We start from the raw sequence: 19,171 nt of genomic DNA, 5'->3' as shown, positions 1-19,171 counted from the left end.
ATATTCATAACTAATTCTCCCCAGTCCCCAGCACCTTGAATCTTTTAACATATTCTCCTATTAAGTATACAACAGAGATCTCTCCTCTTAGTAACTCACACCATAATCAAATTAAACTTGCCAAGATATTATATTCTTGTTAAATCCTTTATTCAAGCGAAAGCAAATAAAGTTTGTATGTCAAGTATCTTCATGACTAGGCTAACTGTATACAGAGGCTGATGACTTCACATTGATTGCTTTAGTATCCCATAATGCAAAGCACACATTCTTTCAGACATAACCAGTGGTGAGCTAAGGAAATTTTAACAAAGGGCTCACATCGTCAAGCAAAAAAAAAGGGCTAATACTTATATTGCGACTTTGTAGAGCTTCTGACAGATATGATAATTCCTGTAGGATATCAATCATTAATGCTAGATATTTTAAAAATTCCAAATTGAGAAGTCGGTTTAAAAAGCCCTTATATTTATCCTTCAGTGCAAAATGCTTGCATAAGAGCCGTTCGTAAACTGCAAGCTGCCCATTGTGGTCCAAACACATGGCCGATCTTTAAAATTTCGATACCAAGGTCTTTTGCAATCGTATTTAATTCTCGTTGATTTTTGGTGATTGATGATAAAAAGCATATAATTTATCCATAAATATTTCAAAATAATTTATTTCTTTAATTTTTTTATCTAATCGTCTAATGCTAATTGTAAACGATGAGATACGCAATGCCAAATCGCAATGTTGGGAAATTTTTGTAGAAGTTTGATTGCAACACCTGATTTGTTTCCTAACATTACACTAGCTCCATCAAAACAAAATTCAATGAGATGATTTTTGAAATAGTTGTTATCAGAAAATCCATATGAATTTAAAGTAGTAATTATAGTAGCATGTATACATTCCACGGTGGTATTTTCTAGTTCCACAAGATTATTAAACAAGCAGAACAAGGGGCTCGCAAATTTAAGAAAAATCTGACAAAGGGCTCGCGTGAGCCCCTTATAGCTCACCACTAGACATAACTACTAGTATGTTTTTTTAATTTTTTTATTTTTTGCAAAAAAACCCCAAAACCATCGTTACCTGTTTGGTGTGTTATTATTTTATTTTTTTGGGACATTTGTCCTAATATCTTCAGTTTATTAGATGTTCATTTGTTTTATTGCAGACTGTAATGGATTCTTGAGCCTTTGGGCTTCTGACAGTGGGTTTAAAAAGCTTTTTTGTTCAGTATTTTTGGGATGTCTGTGTTTTGGGGTCATGCTCAATGCAGTCTACCACTTGGTGGATGACAGCATTTGCAAAGAATTTTACAGCCCTTTCATGTAGGAAAGTTTTGTTTTCAGGGATATTGGCTTCTTGGTGAAGCTGTATGTTTTGTAAGAATCATGGCGCATTGAATGCTATTCATTAACACAGACATTTATTTTGGATTATCTGTAGCTAGCTAATGTTTGAATGACTCCATGCAAGTCATACATCAAGACTGGCCTGATCAGCATCTTGTATACCAGCAGTTTAAGTTCCACACTTTAGCCAGTTACAACAGTTCAGTAACAGGTATAGTTATCCTATTTGCTTTTGAGCGGACATGATCAATATGAGACGTGAAAAAAAGCTCTTTATCTTTAATACCTTTAAGTATTTTGGCTAATAGTTGCAATGGAGTGAGGATGCCAAACATTAACACTTCGCCATAAAAGTACACTTGTCTTTTTGTGAATAGCACCGAAATGCTCTAATCTGTATTAACATCAGTTTGCTATTTTTTGTACCAATGTTCTAGTTCCAAGATTGCATTTTCCAGTTTTTTTTGGTTGCTAATCTAGGCTGCAGGGAGTGAACCATTACTGCAGTATAATATCATCCATGTTTAGGACCACTGTGGTAGCAACTGTGCATGGGATATCAGCCTCATAAATGACAAAGAAGAGAGGTGATCACGGGGGGGGGGGGTTCTGGGGGAAATCTGCTGTGATCATGCATTCAGACAATCTAATTCACTGCAGTCTCACCCAGAGTTTGCAATTGCTGGGGTGCAATTTAGTAAGTTTGAAAAGAAGCCAAAGAAGCCATATTTTGTCAAATGCTTTGGAAATGTCCAGAAAGATCAACAACCTTGCGTGCTGCTTCCAGCTAAACTCTACGCTGATGTTTTCCATGATTCTGAAATCTTGTCGTTTGGCAGAATGGTTCTCATCATAATCATCAAATTCCTGCCATGTTCCTGCCATAACAGGATATGATAGTACTACATGAAAAATTTACATCATTACTAACTTCCTATCTACAATTTTCCTCCAAATCAGTCTGTTACTTGTCAAGACTCCAACATTATCAGATCTTATATTTCTATTCTAAGGCACTTTTTTACTGTATCAATCCACCTATATCTTGGTCTTCCTCTCGGTCTTTTTCCTTCCAACCTGGCAGATAGCAACCTGGCAATCTTTTCTCTCCCATTTTGTCTAAGTGACCATACCATCTGAGATTGGCTCTGCTAACACATTCCTGCTTCCAGCTAAACTCTACGCTGATGTTTTCCATGATTCTGAAATCTTGTCGTTTGGCAGAATGGTTCTCATCATAATCATCAAATTCCTGCCATGTTCCTGCCATAACAGGATATGATAGTACTACATGAAAAATTTACATCATTACTAACTTCCTATCTACAATTTTCCTCCAAATCAGTCTGTTACCTGTCAAGACTCCAACATTATCAGATCTTATATTTCTATTCTAAGGCACTTTTTTACTGTATCAATCCACCTATATCTTGGTCTTCCTCTCGGTCTTTTTCCTTCCAACCTGGCAGATAGCAACCTGGCAATCTTTTCTCTCCCATTTTGTCTAAGTGACCATACCATCTGAGATTGGCTCTGCTAACACATTCCTGGATGATGACAGTGGCAAGTTCTTTCTTAATAACCTCGTTTTTAATATGATACTGCCATTGATGCCATTTGTTCATGCCAATAATCTTTCTCAGGACTCTCATATCTGCGGTCTCTGGTCAAGTGTTTTACTTCTCACCCAGCTCTCAGATCCATAAGTTAAAATTGGCTTGAACACTGTCTTGTATACAGCTAATTTAGTGTTTTGGCTAATTTCTCTCTTATTCCATATACACTTATTGAGTTGACTGCCAACCATACCAGCTTTGTTGATTCTGTTGTCTATTTCCATATTTAATTTATCATCTTCATTAAAAATCGTGCTTAAGTGGCTGAAATGTTTTACTTGTTCTATAGGTTCTCCATTCACAATGCAGTTGATATTTTCAATGTTTCTGCCTATTTTAATTATTTTTGTCTTGTTATTGCTGACTTTCATACCATATCTATTACAGCAGTTATTCAATTTAATCAGGAAATCTTGCAGACTTGTACTGGATTTATTTAAAAGTATAACATCATCTGCATAAAGTAAAGAGCTGAGATTAACATCTCCAATTCTGATATCAAGTTTAATACCACTTTCCTTGATAATGTGATCCATATACATAAAGAATAACAGAGGGAATAATATACATCCTTGTCTGACACCAGATGTAATATCAAACCATATTCCTGTACTTCCTTCAATTCTAACTGCTGATTTACAACTCAAATAAAGTCTAAGTATTGCATGACACCATTGACACCATATAACTGTAGCGTATATTTGTATATTTAAATAACTTTTCTCTTGGCACTTTGTCATATACCTTTGCAGGTCTACAAAACTTAAATACATATCTTTGTTATATTCCCATGATTTCTTAACTATTTGTCATAAAGTGAAAATCTGATCCTGACAGCCTCTATTTGACCTGAATCAGCTCGTTCTTCACCAAGCTTCCCTTCCCTTCCACAATCCTTCTCAACCATTTCTCAAGTATACCTGCTTAAATCTTACCAGGAACACTCAGTAGGGAAATACCTCTGTAATTCTCACATTCAATCTTATTTCCCTCTTTGTATATGGGTATTATGAGAACTCTACTCCAATCATCTTGAATTCATTCCTTTGTCCAGGCCTTCCGAACTATGTAGTGCAGCTACTGCAAGACTTTGATACCTCCATACTTGAGCATTTCTGGTAAGATATCATCTACTCCTGCTGCCTTTCCACATTTAAGGCTTTTGAGATGGCTTTTTCTACTTCAAGTATGGATATATATTCCTGATTACATGTCTGCTGAATGTTTTTTACCACTGCGCTATCACTGCCTGTTTCATTTAGCAATAATTCAAAGTAATTACTCCATACTTCAAGGATATCTTTTTCTCCTGTTTTCATGTCACCTTGAACATCTCTAATTCCTTTTACAGCACTCTTTCCTCCATTTGTCTGAGCTTCTTCAACAACCTCCAGAATACCTTGCCACCTTCTTGATATTTATTTTCTATGTTCTTACCAAAGTCTTCACATCTTTTGTTTAGCTAGTTTTACACAGTGTTTAGCTTTCTTACATTTCTCATTGTATTCTCTAAGACCACAAGTTGACTTGCACAAGCTGAGCACAAGCTGATTTGCCAGGAATTTTTGATATACCTTCTTTTCCTTCACTGCCTCTTTAACTTCCTGTGTCCACCATGGAGTTCTCATTTTTTTTATCCTTGCAGACATCCTCACCACATGACTTTCTGATTGAATCAATCAGTGTTTTCTTCAGGGCTTGCCACTAAATCTCCAAGTTTTGGTTCCTGTTCTCAAACTCTTTCATTTTTTCTTGAATAATGTTTGTATAGTTTAGTCTACAGTTCACATCTGAGAGCTGCTCAACTTTTATTCACTTTAAAACTTTCTTACATATTCTTTTTTTCAATATGAAATTCAATTTTATTCTGCTTAAGACTAAATGGTGATCACTTCCGATTTCAAATCCTCTGTACACTCTAGTGTCCTGCACCAGTGAGAAAACATCCTTATCAACAATAACATAGTCAATGAGTCTCATCTTATTCCTTGCCTCTTCTCTCCATGTGAATTTGTACACATTTTTATGTTGGAATATGGTGTTAGTAATAACCAGTCCATGTCCTGAGCAGAAATCCAACAGATATTTGTCATTATTATTAGCTTTCCTCTTTTCTCCAAATTTTCCCAAAATATTTTTGTATGTCTGACAATCATTTCCGACTCTGCTGTTTAGATCTCTAACAAGGACCAACTTTTCATTTTTGATTATGTCAGTTGCTTTTTCTAAAGCATCAAAAAATTCCTCCACTTCTACCTTAGTAGAACCTTCTGTTAGCCAATAGGCACAAATAAGTCTCATTGTCCAGTTCTCCATTCTGATATTTGTCCACATCACTCTACTTGAGACTGCCTACCATTGAAGAAGATTAGCCTCATATTTTGTGTTGAATACTATGGCTACTCCTTCTTTTCCTTGATTGTCATTGCTTGAATATAACATTTTGTATTTATTGCTCAGAAAGACCTCACCAGTTTTTCTTTTTTGTTTCAGTCACCTCTATTATGTCGATCTGGTATTTATCCAATTCCTCTGTTAATTCCATTTCTTTGCCATTCAGGCTTCTTATGTTGATAGTACCAATCTTGAACTCTGGTGATGTTGAGTTGGGGTGTCTTTTAGGATTTGTTTCGGTAGCTGACTTTTTGCTGTTCTCCCTGGTTCCCTGGTAAAAACAACGGGGGACTTGTTTAATCGGACAACACCCCAGCCGGCATGAAATTCTGTCATGTTGTACCATCATGTTATATTTTGGTTTAAGCCAATAAGAATACAATTTGGTGTCGGCTAAATCCCAAATTGCCAGCCCATCCTTGTTCATTCAGTATCCAGGTAGAAACCTAACAGGGTACATCACGAGAAGGTGAGGACTGGACATTAGGTCAGAAGCCCTGGTCGGTTCTCCACGTTCCTTTAAAGGCTATGTGGAGGTCTCCTCTCAGTTATACAGCTTTGATCCTTCTCTTCGAATCCAAATTGCTCATCAGTAATGAAATTTAATTCTTTCGTGTCTTTCTGAAGTCTTATTAGTATTGCCCTCTCGGCTATTTTATCTAGGCAGGAAAGAATGCTGATAGGACAATAGTTATAAATTGTATATTTAGTTTAATCCTTTATTCAAGTATAAGTAAACAAAGTTTGCACCTGAAGTATCTTCAGGACTGGGGCAACTCATGGCAAGGCTGGACTGACTTCATATCACTTGCCTTAGTATCTCATAATGCAAAGCACATCTCCTTGCAGATATGTAATGCTATGCATTATGGGAAGGGTCACTGCCCAGACCGGTTGAAGCAATGCAGAAGTCATTTTTCCATATACGAGTTACCAAAAGGTGTCACACCTTATTATTAAATTACTCTGGATTAGAGAAAGATATTGGAAGTTTTGACAATAGTTATAGGACAATAGTCTTTGGGAAGTGTACTGCTTTTCCTGGTTTTGGATTAAGATTTTATTAACTAAGAAGCAACAATGTGCATTATGACTATGTTGTTGGCATTTAATGATGGTGCTAGATATATGGGCCTGGTGCTTGCCAATTCTTAAGTTTGGTGATGATTTTATGCCTCAGCAGAGTTGGTTGATTGGATGGAATTTACATGCTCTGTGCATTTTAGTGTACATTATACCCATGTGTGTACATTCTTGATGAAGTCTAGATCTGCATAGGTGTATTTATTTATTTAGTGTATGCATAGGTGTAGTTTGAACTTCTCTGCACTGTGGGCTAACGCTTCAATTTTGTCTGTCACGGTAAACCAGACATACTGATTGGCTCACTACAGATTGGTGGAGGGATTTATGGGTCTATGTGTAGAGCTTTGGTCATTTTCCAAGGTGTCTGGTCTTTTATATTTAAGGAACTGAAGCGTTGTTCTCTCACTGTTGAATTTGATAGTTTTTAAGTGCATATCAAACTTCTTTCATATTCCTGTTGAGTGCCTGTCGGTTATCTAGTGCCAGCATTCTGTTACTGGCACTGACTGTTCTTTTTGAAGATCAGGTTTTTAATCTTATCTGGAATAAGGTGGGAGTTTGTGCATGGCATATCTGTGATAGTAGCTGTTAATGAAGTTATCTGCTTTTCCAAGCTCGAAATTGAACTGTGAAATTTTTCCTTTGAGTCAATGGTTGGAAGTCGGCCAACAGATTCATGTAGAGCAGTTGTTAGTTTTATCCAACTGACAGTTAGGACCCAATCTGGGATATTTTTGTGTTGTGAGCCCAGTTGAAGTAAAACTAGGTTGTGGTCAGAGCTGAGGTAATCCACTATGCTTATTTAGTGTTGATGCACAATATTTTGTAGTACTGCTATGTCAAAGGCATCATGAAATCTGACCACACTATAGCACATGGATTCTGGATGTACTATAATCATGGTATTCCTGGTGGAATCAAAGTCATTGAGAGTTCTTCCATTTCAATTTGTAGTTCTGCTGTTCCAGGCTGTGTGCTTAGCATTCTGGTCTCCTGCTACTAGCAATGCTTAGTTTGTGTCTAGAATTTTAGTTATGTCTGCTTCCAGTAACCGTTCGGAGAGTTATATACAGAGTATGTTTCCAATGGGTCCGTATTTGTGGTTTGGACTGAAAATGTATCTTTCACATTTACTAAGATGCAATAGTTTGGAAGGTTGGAAGGTTGCTAGCCTGGTTGGCCAAGTGGATAGCATACCCACCCTCTAACCAACAGGTCATGGTTTGAAATCCCACCTTAGTCATGGATATTTGTAAAAGCCTGTTCTAGACAAGCTTGTATATAACTCTTTGAGTATATAAGGCTTGGCTTTTTTTTTTTAAAGCCTTTCACCCTTACTGGAACAATATTGTAAGCATTGTAGTACTTAACACAAAAGGTGATAGGCCTGATAGATAAGGAGAAAAATGTTGGCCTCATAATTAGTGTATTTTTGTAGGACATTTGAATGTGCAAATGTAAAAATAAGTACCAGATACACTAAAACTATATTTCTTTTCATTTACCATTAACCTAACAGTAATGAAAATGTAAGTGTGTGTGTGTGTGTGTGTGTGTGTGTGTGTGTGTGTGTATATATATATATATATATATATATATGTACCTATACTCATAGTTTCCAGTTTCTACTCGATAGAGTGGTTCTTGAAGTGCTTGATAAGTATACTCTTCATCATCCATTTCTTTCACTTTTAAACAGTAGGACTATAGAAAAAAAAATTAATTATTTTTTTTTTGAAATTTGAAGGATTTCAAAAAATTATAAATTTTACTTTATATGTGACCAATTATTAGTGCACACATGTTAACAAACAGTGATGCAAAATGAAAATTTATAAAAAAATACATTTTTGTCATTATAAAGTTTTATTTGTCTTATATTTCTGACTCTTAAATAGATAATATATAACTAAAGCAAATTACCTCCTGCTATGTCAAGATGGCATGATGCTGCTACATTGTTCTGATCTTTTCCCCCAGAAAGACATCATTAACAGTGGCTTTCAACAAGTATCCTGGTCAAGATGGTGAGGGGGTGCACCACCCCTCCAGCTGTGTTCAAATATTGCACTCCAGAATTACTATTCATTCTAATCATAATAATGTTCCATACTGTCTCCACCATGAGCAGAGAAACAACAAGCCAACATTCAATTCTCCTCCTCCACCCCACTTCCTTTGAAAAACTATAGTTCCCATACAACCCTTGCATCAAGATCATCTGTAACCAGTACCTTAAACACTGATCTCCGTACCATCCTTCAGTGGGGCATGGATAACCTAGTCACTTTCAATGCTGCTGCCCTGCCTTTTCTCTCACAAAAGGGATCTCAGCTCACTTTCCCTCATCGTCGGTGATATACAAATCATCTGACAGGATGAACTCTCTCTCTCTCTCTCCTTGGACTGACATTTACCTCCACTTTCTTTTTTGCACAAATACATCACATTGATAGCTTCCCTCAGCTTCTAAAAAATTAGGCATTCTTTTCCACTTGATGCTCAAGAAGCTATTTTAAACCCATCCAGCTACTAACACTATATAAATTCCAAATCCATCCATCCATCCTTAGGATATTGTACATACATTTGGGATAGTGCACTTAAAACCTCCTTAAAATTCTTGATGTTGTTCAGAGGAGAGCAATTCGGCTCATAGATGACACTTCCCTCACAGGCTCATTTTAACCACTATCTATAGATGCAATGTTTCAGATCTGTGTCTCTTCTACTAGTACTTCCATGGTCACTGCTCCAATGAATTGGCAAATATCATTCCTCCACTTGTTGTTAGGCCTGTTAAAATATGAACAGTTGCTGTGAAAACTTATCAAACATATTTTTCCTCTTGCTCATTCATTCCATCCATCTCTGTCCTCTGGAATAGACATTCTCATGATGTGTTTCACAACAATTTCAACCTAAAGCTCTTTAAGAAGAACATTAATAAGTTTCTAAACCCTCATCTGCACCTCACACACAGCACTGATGTGCTATAGGTTATTGTACCTCATGTGTGGGATAAATATATATAAAAAAAAATCCATATATCTAAAACCTTTGAAGATGATGTTCTTTCCAAGAACATCATCACATTCTCACTCTGAGGATAGTGATGATGTTCTTTCCAAGAACATCATCATCACTATCCTCAGAGTGAGAATGATCATAGTTGTGGTTCTATGGGATCAGGAGATAAGACAGAAGTAGTAGTACTTAACACAATTGAAAGAATGATGGGATACTACATCCTTCAATTTGAAAACTGAAAATGCCTGAGTTCAATTCTCATCACGATGAGAGGAATCTTTACTATCTCATATGTAAGCAGCAGGGTTTTTCCTCCAAGAAATTCAGTTTTTCATCCAGCATACAGGCAAACTGTCCTGAGTATACACACACAACTTACAGACAAAAAATGCCATTAGTAAAGTAGATGACATTGTATTTATTCCACACAATGTGGTGTAGCATGTAGACAGAGCAAAGCTTCTGTGCAGATGGTGGGTTCTGTAGAGTACTTTCCCTCCTGCAATGAGACCTTGGACTCCTTGGAGGTATCATATCATAATAAGAAACGAAGATTCCATGCATTTGGAATATTCTTATCTTTAGATTTTATGTTACCCCAATCATCTTTGCCTTTTGGAAGGTTCATTTCCTACTTTTTAGTAGTTTTTTTCGGTCTTCTTACAACTTTTGTTTTATACATTTCTGTTTCTCTGTCTGTCTCCCTTCCCCCATATTCTTAAGGAACATACTGTTTGCTTGAATAGAGTTTTTTAAAATTTTTTAAAGGAGCAGAGGAAATAGCTGAATTACTCAGATGAAGATAATATAGTGATTGATGCAACAGGGACCAATATGAGAACAGAAAAGAGTAGTCCAATAGAGTTTCATGCCAATACTGGACTGAAAACAAAACTCCATGCCTTCAGTAAATTAAACTTTCCAAGAAATTATATTCTTTTGTCGCCCCACAAGTGTAAGCAAAGTTTGTGCATGAAGTATCTTTACAACCAGGCTACTTGTATATAGAGACTGATAACTTCATATCAATTGCCTGAGTATTCCATAATGCAAAGCATACATCCTTTCAGGTGTGTATAATTCTATGTATTATTATGAGAAGTCCTATATTTCTCTATGTACAAGTAGTAAAAAGATGTATCACCTGATTATTAAAATTCTCTGGATTAGAGCTATATGTAGAATTTTTTTTCTCACTTGGTTGTCAGTTAAATTAAACTTGTTAAGAACTTATATTTTTGTTTTATCCTTTGTCCAAATGCAAGCAAATAAACTTTGTGCATGAAGTATCTTCATGACTAGGCTACATGTATATAGGGACATGACTTCATATCAGTTGCCTTAATATCCCTTAATGCTACATATTATGTGAAGTCATCAGTCTTTATACACAAGTAGTCCAGTCATGAAGATACTTCCCAAACAAACTTTCTTTGCTTATACTTGGACAAAGGATAAAGCAAGAATATATAATTTCTTGACAAGTTTAATTTAATTTGTAATTAAGTAAAAAAAAAAAAAAACATTTCTACATCTATCTCTTACCCAGAGAATTTTAATAATAAGGTGATGCACTTTTTTTACTATTTGTATAAATGTATAATTCAACCTTGGCATCTCTTTTGAGTCTGGCTTCCACTGATAAGATCTCAATAAAGTTTGAAACCAGTCTGGGGTAGTAACCCTTTCCGTAATACATAGCATTTCACACACACACACCTGAAAGAATGTGTGCTTTACATTATGGGATACTAAGGTAACTGAAGCGAAGTCATCAGTTTCTATATACAGGTAACCTAGTCATGAAGGCAGTTTGCAAGCAAACTTTGTTTGCATACACATGGACAAAGGATAAAACAAGAATATAATTTCTTGGCAAGTTTAACTTAATTTGCAACCAAGTGATGGCAGACATGCTTTTAGGACTCTAGCTTAAGCTACTGGCTGTAACTTCTGTCCAACACTACTTCCACCACTATTACACTCAGATGGTACTATAGCATTATCACCCACTGAAAAAAGCCAACCTCCTGGCATCCTACTTCTACAATTCTTGCATAGCTGATCATGGTAAATGTCCCCCAACCATTCCAAGCACTCACTACTCAATGCTGAATTTGACTATTTGCCAGAAAGAGATCAGAAAATTTTTGTTTGTTCAAATTGGATACCACAAAAGTCTTCTGGACATGATGCCATTCCTCCTATTGCTCTAAAGGTCTGTGCTCCAGAATTGACTGTCACTTTATTCTGCCTATTTAGACTTTCTTATTCTGCTAGTATCTATCCTGCACTCATGTACAACCTATTCCCAGGAAGGGTGACAAATTTTACATTCAAACTACCATCCAATTTTTCACACCTCAATTCTTTCTAAAGTAATGGAAAGAACCATCAAGAGCCAACTCCTACATTACCTTGAAGATGCTCATGTAATAAATGACTGACATTATGGATTCTGTCACTATCAATCAACAGAGGATCTACTAACCTACATCATCCATCTCTGGACAAACACCATGGAAAGGTTTGGCAAATCTCAAGTGGTTTCTCTTGATATCTCCAAGGCTTTTGACTGAGTTTGGCACAAAGTTCTATTAAGAAAACTCCAATCATACAGTCTGCCTCCTGAAACTGGGTAGCCAGCTTTCTGGCTGGACACTCATTTTGAGCGATGGTGGATGGCTTCTTATCTTCTATCTATACAACTAATACTGGAATCCCACACGATTCTGTTCTTTCACCCACTCTCTTGCTTCTATACATAAATGATTTATTGTAGCTGACTCTGCTAATCCAGTACACAGTTTAGCTGATGACAGCACGTTGCACTCCTCCTTTTCATTTGTCAAACCTTACATAGCACATATCAACACAACCTCCAGAACTCTAACCTCTACTACCTTAAATTCTGATCTTCAAAACATTTATCAATGGGGTTTGGATAACATTATCAGCTTCAATGCTAGAAAAAAACATAGCCCTGAATTATTTCCTACAAAAAAAAAAAAAAAAAACCCGTTCTTCCAATCTTATCCTTGACAATATTCAAATTTCTATTTAAGATGAGATTCACCTTCTAGGAATAACTCTAACCTTAAATCTCTCTTGGCACAAAAATATACTGCCTCCTCTGCATCCAAAAAAATTAGGCTTTCTCTTTTGATTGAGGTGTTACTTTAACTCCAAACAGTTCTATACAAATCACAAATATGTTCGACCAGCTGCCCTCTCATATCTGGCGTGGTGTCTCTGAAAATACTGGATTCTATACAGAAAAGAGCAATTGGATTGATCGACAACCCTTCTTTCTCTCTCACAAATACACTCCACTAACTTTTGCACAAGAGTTCAGTCTCCACAGCCTGCACTTCTATAAATACTTCTATAGCTGCTATTCATCAGAATTGGCATCAATAATTCCCCACCCTCTTGCAAATTCATCCAAATGCATGCAGCAGCTAAACAACACCCTCTCACAGTTCAACTTCAAACCCACAGAACAAATTTCTCCTCTTCTTCATTTATCCCCCTCTACAGGAGACCTTCTGAATAGTCTTCCACAGGTATTTCCCAAGAAATACAATCCACTGCTTTTCAAGTCAAATGTGAATAAGTTCCTTATTGCCCATCCATGGTGTAAAAGATGTATCACCTGATTATTAAAATTCTCTGGATTAGAGCTATATGTAGAATTTTTTTTCTCACTTGGTTGTCAGTTAAATTAAACTTGTTAAGAACTTATATTTTTGTTTTATCCTTTGTCCAAATGCAAGCAAATAAACTTTGTGCATGAGTGTACTATAGGTTATATATATACTAGTGTACTATAGGTTGAAACGACATTCTTATGGATGGGTTCCCCATTAAAAAAAAAAAGGTGGGGAAAAAACCTACTACAAATCTCCATGACTTATTTATTAATGTCATTTCAAGTGGATTATTCAGTTGTATGCTGATGCTTAATCCATTCAGGAAGATTTAAATACTTTGGAGCTTGGATGATGAATGGGAGTTGTAATTGTAATGTTCCAGAGTGGAAAATTTTGAAGATCAGCATACAAAAGTGATGTATGCATCATACTGGTGGAACTGTGTTCGAGAGATCGATGAGATTTGGGATGTGGACAAAAGAGTTGACACATACCAACTTTCAGAGGATAACTCATTGTAATAGTTGTAAAGAGTACACCCTCGTACAACATGGTGTTTATATAGCATGGTTTCGCTGTAACATTGTTAGAGAACTGTGGCAAACCTCGCATTATGTGGTATATTTGACTTTTTTGTGTAGGGAAAAACCTTGCTTTTATGCTGGATACAAATTTCCACATCTCCATTCTTTGTTTCTTTGTGAATATCCAATGATCCAATGTTAATTAGCTAGCTGTTCTGGGAAAAAAAAAGAAAAGGGAAATCCCTGTATTTTATTGGAAATCTATGTTAGATTCTGTGCTATTGAACTTGCGCTTGTTCAAGACATTGAACAAGCCACTGAATAAAAATTGATGAGTTGAAGTGTGTGGTTCATAACTTAAGGTTTCCGTAAGATTATTTTAGCTTTTATTTGATTGTTCATAAATTTTCTACAAGTATTACTAAAATTTGTTCTTCAGAAATGTATTTGAAGAATTTCTTTGTTAAATTACACCTCTACATTATGCCTAATGAAAGTAAAAAAGCACTGCTTAAAAGAAGCTATTTCTCTATCAATCAGCGATGCAAATTTTGGATCATCTTAAAAAGGAGTAAAGGTATCATAACACTGCAAAAACTTTAAATTTAAATCAAGCAACAATCCAGACTATAAAGAAAAATGAAGAGATATTGAGATCAGGACTGGTCGTGGAAGAACTAGGGGACACCTATGGAAGCTGGGCAAGAGTGTGGTTAGCAGGGGTGTTAGAGCTGGGTTCTTTACTTTTAGAATGGTAAATGAGTGGAATAAGCTGCCAGAGTCTGTTGTGGGAGCTATGACGGTGAGTGAGTTCAAGGCAAGGTATGATAGATACTGTGAGAATGTCGTATAGTTGTGTGGACATGATGTTTAGGGCCTCCCTCAATGAGTCTAAGGACTCCCTGGAGTCGCCCGTAATAATAATAATAATAATAATCAGAACTGTTGTTGCTGCAGGATCTTTCATTCCTGCAAATATGACAACTCATATTTTTGTTATCTTTTGGAATAACTCCCATTTTTTGTAGTGGTTCTCAGTCCTGCATATTGCAGTTTTGCACTACATGAGATCACACAGAAATCAACTACTGTGTTATATGAAGTTTACCTATACATGAAATTCACCATTCAAATATACAAGTTGTCATCTTCGGCAATTCTGCAATTGTCAGAGGTGTGGTTCGATACATAGATAGTGTGCGAATGTGAGGAGGCAGACAAAATCAGACAAATGTAAACACAGTGATACAATCACTTACCAGATATTCAAACTTGGCATCTGCGTATTTTTTGATAGTCAGTTTCGTGTCAGGAACTGCCTTATTCAGATATGTACCAAGATCACTTAGCATCTAAAAAATTAATTTATATATTATAGTAAATCTCTCTTTTTTTATTTATTTATTTCATATATTATCAGAAATTTTATTATATATATATTTAAACCTAAAAGAGAAATTCAAGATAACATAATGCAATATATAATGTAGACAGTTCATAACTGTATCAGTAGTGAATTATATTGCAGATACCTATTTGTGTGTAGAGGCTTAATGGATTTTTTACAACACTCAGAAAGGATTAAAAATGAATTTAATACTTCCTATGTTTCGTCCTAGTCACTAGGACATCTACGGGGATTACAAAATTAACTAATGTAACATGAACACAAATATCATACAATACTAAGCCCAACCACATGGGTGACACTAAAGTCCTATCTAGGTGGAGCGCCCTCTAAGGGCAGTTGTAGGTGGCCTGGAATGTAAGGTGGGACCTCGGGTGATGAGTGTTTCCCAAATCTTTGGAAGCTTAATGCAACTGTATTTATTAAGATTTGGTTGATTTCTGAGAGCTGCTGCTGCTTCTAAGAATAGTCTCTTTTTCTTGAATCTGCTGTGATGGAGCATGGTGGTTTTCTTCCATGATACCCTGTGGGTGGTGTCCAAGACATGGTCAGCCAAGCCTGAATGACCATGGTTGTGTTTACAGATGTAAGACTTGTGTTCCTCCAGGCAGATGGATGCTGATCTGCCTGTCTGTCCAAAGTATGCCAGCTTACAGGAACCGGGTACTTTGTAAACTCCAGGCAGAGAGAGAGGACGGAGCTGATCTTTCGTAGAACGGATAAGGGTAGCAAGTTTGCGGTAGGGCTTATATGCTGTGCGTAGGTTGTACTTTTTTAGAATCTTGGCTATTTTTTTGGATGTGCCACAGAAGTAGGGTATGGTGATGGCATTTTTAAAATCGTGTTCATGAGAAGGATGGGGAATGGGGGAGGAACCGATTTTTTTTGACACTGTGATCGCTGTAGCCATTGGAGAGGAAAGTGTTGTGTATGTGGTTAAGCTCAGTTATGAGGGCAGTTCCACTGGAATATTCTAGATTTAACATTAAATCACACCAGATCACACCAAATTTAACATTAAACCATCTTCTTGTACTTCGTTCAATTCTAACTGCTGACTAACAACTCAAAAAAAAGATCTTGTCATATGCCTTTTCCAAATCGACAAAACTTAAATACAGATCTTTGTTATATTCCCATGCTTTCTCGACTATTTGTCGTAAAGTGAAGATCTGATCCTGACAGCCTTTATTTGTCCTGAATCCAGCTTGTTCTTCACCAAGCTTTTCTTCCACAATTCTTCTCAACCATTTCTCAAGTATACTTGCATAGATCTTGCCAGGAACACTCAGTAGGGAAATACCTTTGTAATTCTCACATTCGATTTTATTTCCCTTTTTAGATATGGGTACTATGAGAGCTCTACTCCAATCATCGGGAATTCATCCTTCTGTCCAGGCTTTCTGAACTATGAAGTGCAGCCACTGCAAGACCTTTATACCACCATACTTCAGCATTTCTGGTTGAATATCATCTACTCCTGCTGCCTTTCCACATTTCAAGCCTTTGATGGCTTTTTCTACTTCAAGTATGGATATGTATTTCTGACTGCATGCCTGGTCAGTGTTTATTACCACTATGCTGTCATCACTGCTTGTTTCATTTAGCAAATTTTCAAAGTAATTACTCCATACTTCAAGGATATCATTTTCTCCCATTTTCATGTCACCTTTATCATCTCTAACTCCTTTTACAGCACTCTTTCCCCCATTCCTAAGCTTCTTCAACAACCTCCAGAACATTTTGCACCTTCTTGATATTTATTTTCTATGTTCTTGCCAAAGTCCTCCCATGACTTTTGTTTAGCTAGTTTTACACAGTGTTTAGCATTCTTGCATTTGTCTCTGTATTCTCTAAGAGCACAAGCTGAATTATTTGCCAGGAACTTTTGATATGCTTTCTTCTTTTCCTTCACTGCCTCTTTAACTTCCTGTGTCCACCATGGAGTTCTAATTTTTCTATCCTTGCAGACAACTTCACCACATGCCTCTCTAGCTGAATCAATCAGGGTTTTCTTCAAGGCTTGAATCTCCAATGTTTGGTTCCTGTTCTCAAACTCTTTCATTTTTTCTTCGATAATCTTTGTGTATTTTAGTCTAAGGTTCACATCTGAGAGCTTCTCAACCTTTATTTGCTTTAAAACTTTCTTACATGTTATTCTTTTCAATATTTCAATTTTATGCTGCTCAAGACCAAATAGTGATCACTTCCAATTTCAAATCCTCTGTACACTCTGGTGTCCTGCACCAGGGAGAAAACATCACTATCAACAATAACATAGTCAATGAGATTTTTCTTATTCCTTGCCTCTTCTCTCCATGTGAATTTGTGCACATTTTTATGTTGGAACATGGTGTTAGTAATAACCAGTCCATATCCTGAGTAGAAATCCAACAGCTATTTGCCATTATTATTAGCTTTACTCTTTTTTCCAAATTTTCCCAAAACATTTTTGTATGTCTGACAATCACTTCCTATTCTGCTGTCTAGGTCCCCAACAAGGACCAACTTTTCCTTTTTCATTGTGTCAGTTACTTTTTCTAAAGCATCAAAAAATTCCTCCACTTCTATCTTAGTAGAACCTTCTGTGGGACCATAGGCACAAATAAGTCTCATTGTCCAATTCCCCATTTGCTCACATCACTCTACTTGAGACTGAGTGCCATTCAAGAAGATTAGCTTCGTATTTTGTGTTGAATACTATGGCCACTCCTTCTTTTCCTTGATTGTCATTGCCTGAATATAACGAATATAACATTTTGTATTTATTGCTCAGAAAGATCTCACCAGTTTTTGTTTTTTTTGTTTCAGTCACTCCTATTATGTCGATCTGGTACTTATCTAATTCCTCAGCTAGCTCCATTTCTTTGCCATTCAGGCTTCTTATGTTGATAGTACCGATCTTTAACTCTGGTGATGTTGAGTTGGGGTTTGTTTTCAGATTTGTTCCAGTAGCTGACTTTTCACTGTTTGCCCTGGTTCCCTGGCGAAAACAACGGGGGCCTTGTTTAACCGGGCGACGCCCCAGCCGGCATGAAATTTTGTCATGTTGTACCATCATTTTTTATTTTGGTTTAACCAATAAGAATACAATTTGGTCGGCTAAATCCCAAATTGCCAGCCCATCCTCGTTCGTTCAGTATCCAAGTAGATACCCAACAGGGTGCACCACGAGGTGAGGATTGGACATTAGGTCAGAAGCCCTGGTTGGTTCTCTGCATTCCTTTAAAGGCTATGTGGAGGTCTCCTCTCAGTTATACAGCTTTGACCCTTAAGCACCCCCCAAGTTATAAGTAAATTTACTAAATAAAAGTTAGGTATAACTTTGTTAAGATTATAGGAGTGGCAAAATGTTTAGGAAACTATTGAAAAACTTAGAAATAGACAAAAGAATACTGTAAAAGGAATCAGAGATGATGAAGTGGCATGAACACTGAAGAGAAAGATATTCTGGATGTCTAGAATAATAATTATTTTTAAAGATTATTAAATGAAATAAGCAATCACAGAATAGTGGCAAAAATATTCAAGAAGAATGCTATCAGGAGTACATATTTTACTTGAGATAGGAAAAGGCATCACAAAGCTGAAATTTGGTAGCTGGAGGCTACGAATCAGAAGGCTTGGTCAGAATGTTGAATTCTGGATAACTGGAGTAGTGCACATACTATCCATGCATAGGAAGGATACATAAGATAATTAAGAACAGACTAAGAAAAATCGTGGAAAAGAAACTTAGGAAAGAACATGATAGATTCAGGACAAATAGGGTTGGCCTGAACTCACATTAGACATTCACAAATATTTGTGAAATCATTTGAATATAACAAGGATCTATGAATAAGTTTCATAGACTAAGTTTCAATTTAGCAAAACAAATATATTGTTTTTGTAGCTGAATGCAGCAACATGAAGCATGTAAGTTTTTTAATTTTTCCCAAATGGAGAGAAATTCTCAGGGGGAGAAGAAACAATGTAACAAATAATCTTTTTCCTCCAAATGTGGATTTTAGGGTGGCCTGTTCTGGTCTCATGCCATCGCTTTCTTGGTGTACCAATTCTGATTTTTTCCATTTATTTTATAACTATAGTTGGAAGTCTGTTATTGGTCGATTTG

General features: G+C 36.4%; 1 protein-coding gene across 2 annotated transcripts in view; it reads right to left on the bottom strand.

The window, feature by feature from the left end:
• Positions 1–19,171, bottom strand: part of PICK1 (protein interacting with PRKCA 1) — a 170,162-nt gene that overhangs the window by 42,961 nt on the left and 108,030 nt on the right. For both annotated transcript variants that reach the window (XM_090407330.1, XM_090407331.1), the window contains 2 exons: positions 14,906–14,998; positions 8,043–8,143 (listed from right to left, as the gene is read on the bottom strand). In XM_090407330.1, coding sequence (XP_090263456.1) covers positions 8,043–8,143; positions 14,906–14,998 — 194 coding nt within the window. The remainder of the gene's footprint in view (positions 1–8,042; positions 8,144–14,905; positions 14,999–19,171) is intronic.

This window comes from Typopeltis vanoorti, chromosome 17 (genome assembly GCF_054136105.1).
Source record: "Typopeltis vanoorti isolate ZY-2024b chromosome 17, IOZ_Tvanoo_1.0, whole genome shotgun sequence".
Taxonomy (NCBI): Eukaryota; Metazoa; Arthropoda; class Arachnida; order Uropygi; family Thelyphonidae; genus Typopeltis; species Typopeltis vanoorti.
This window is presented reverse-complemented; position numbering and strand designations above follow the sequence as displayed.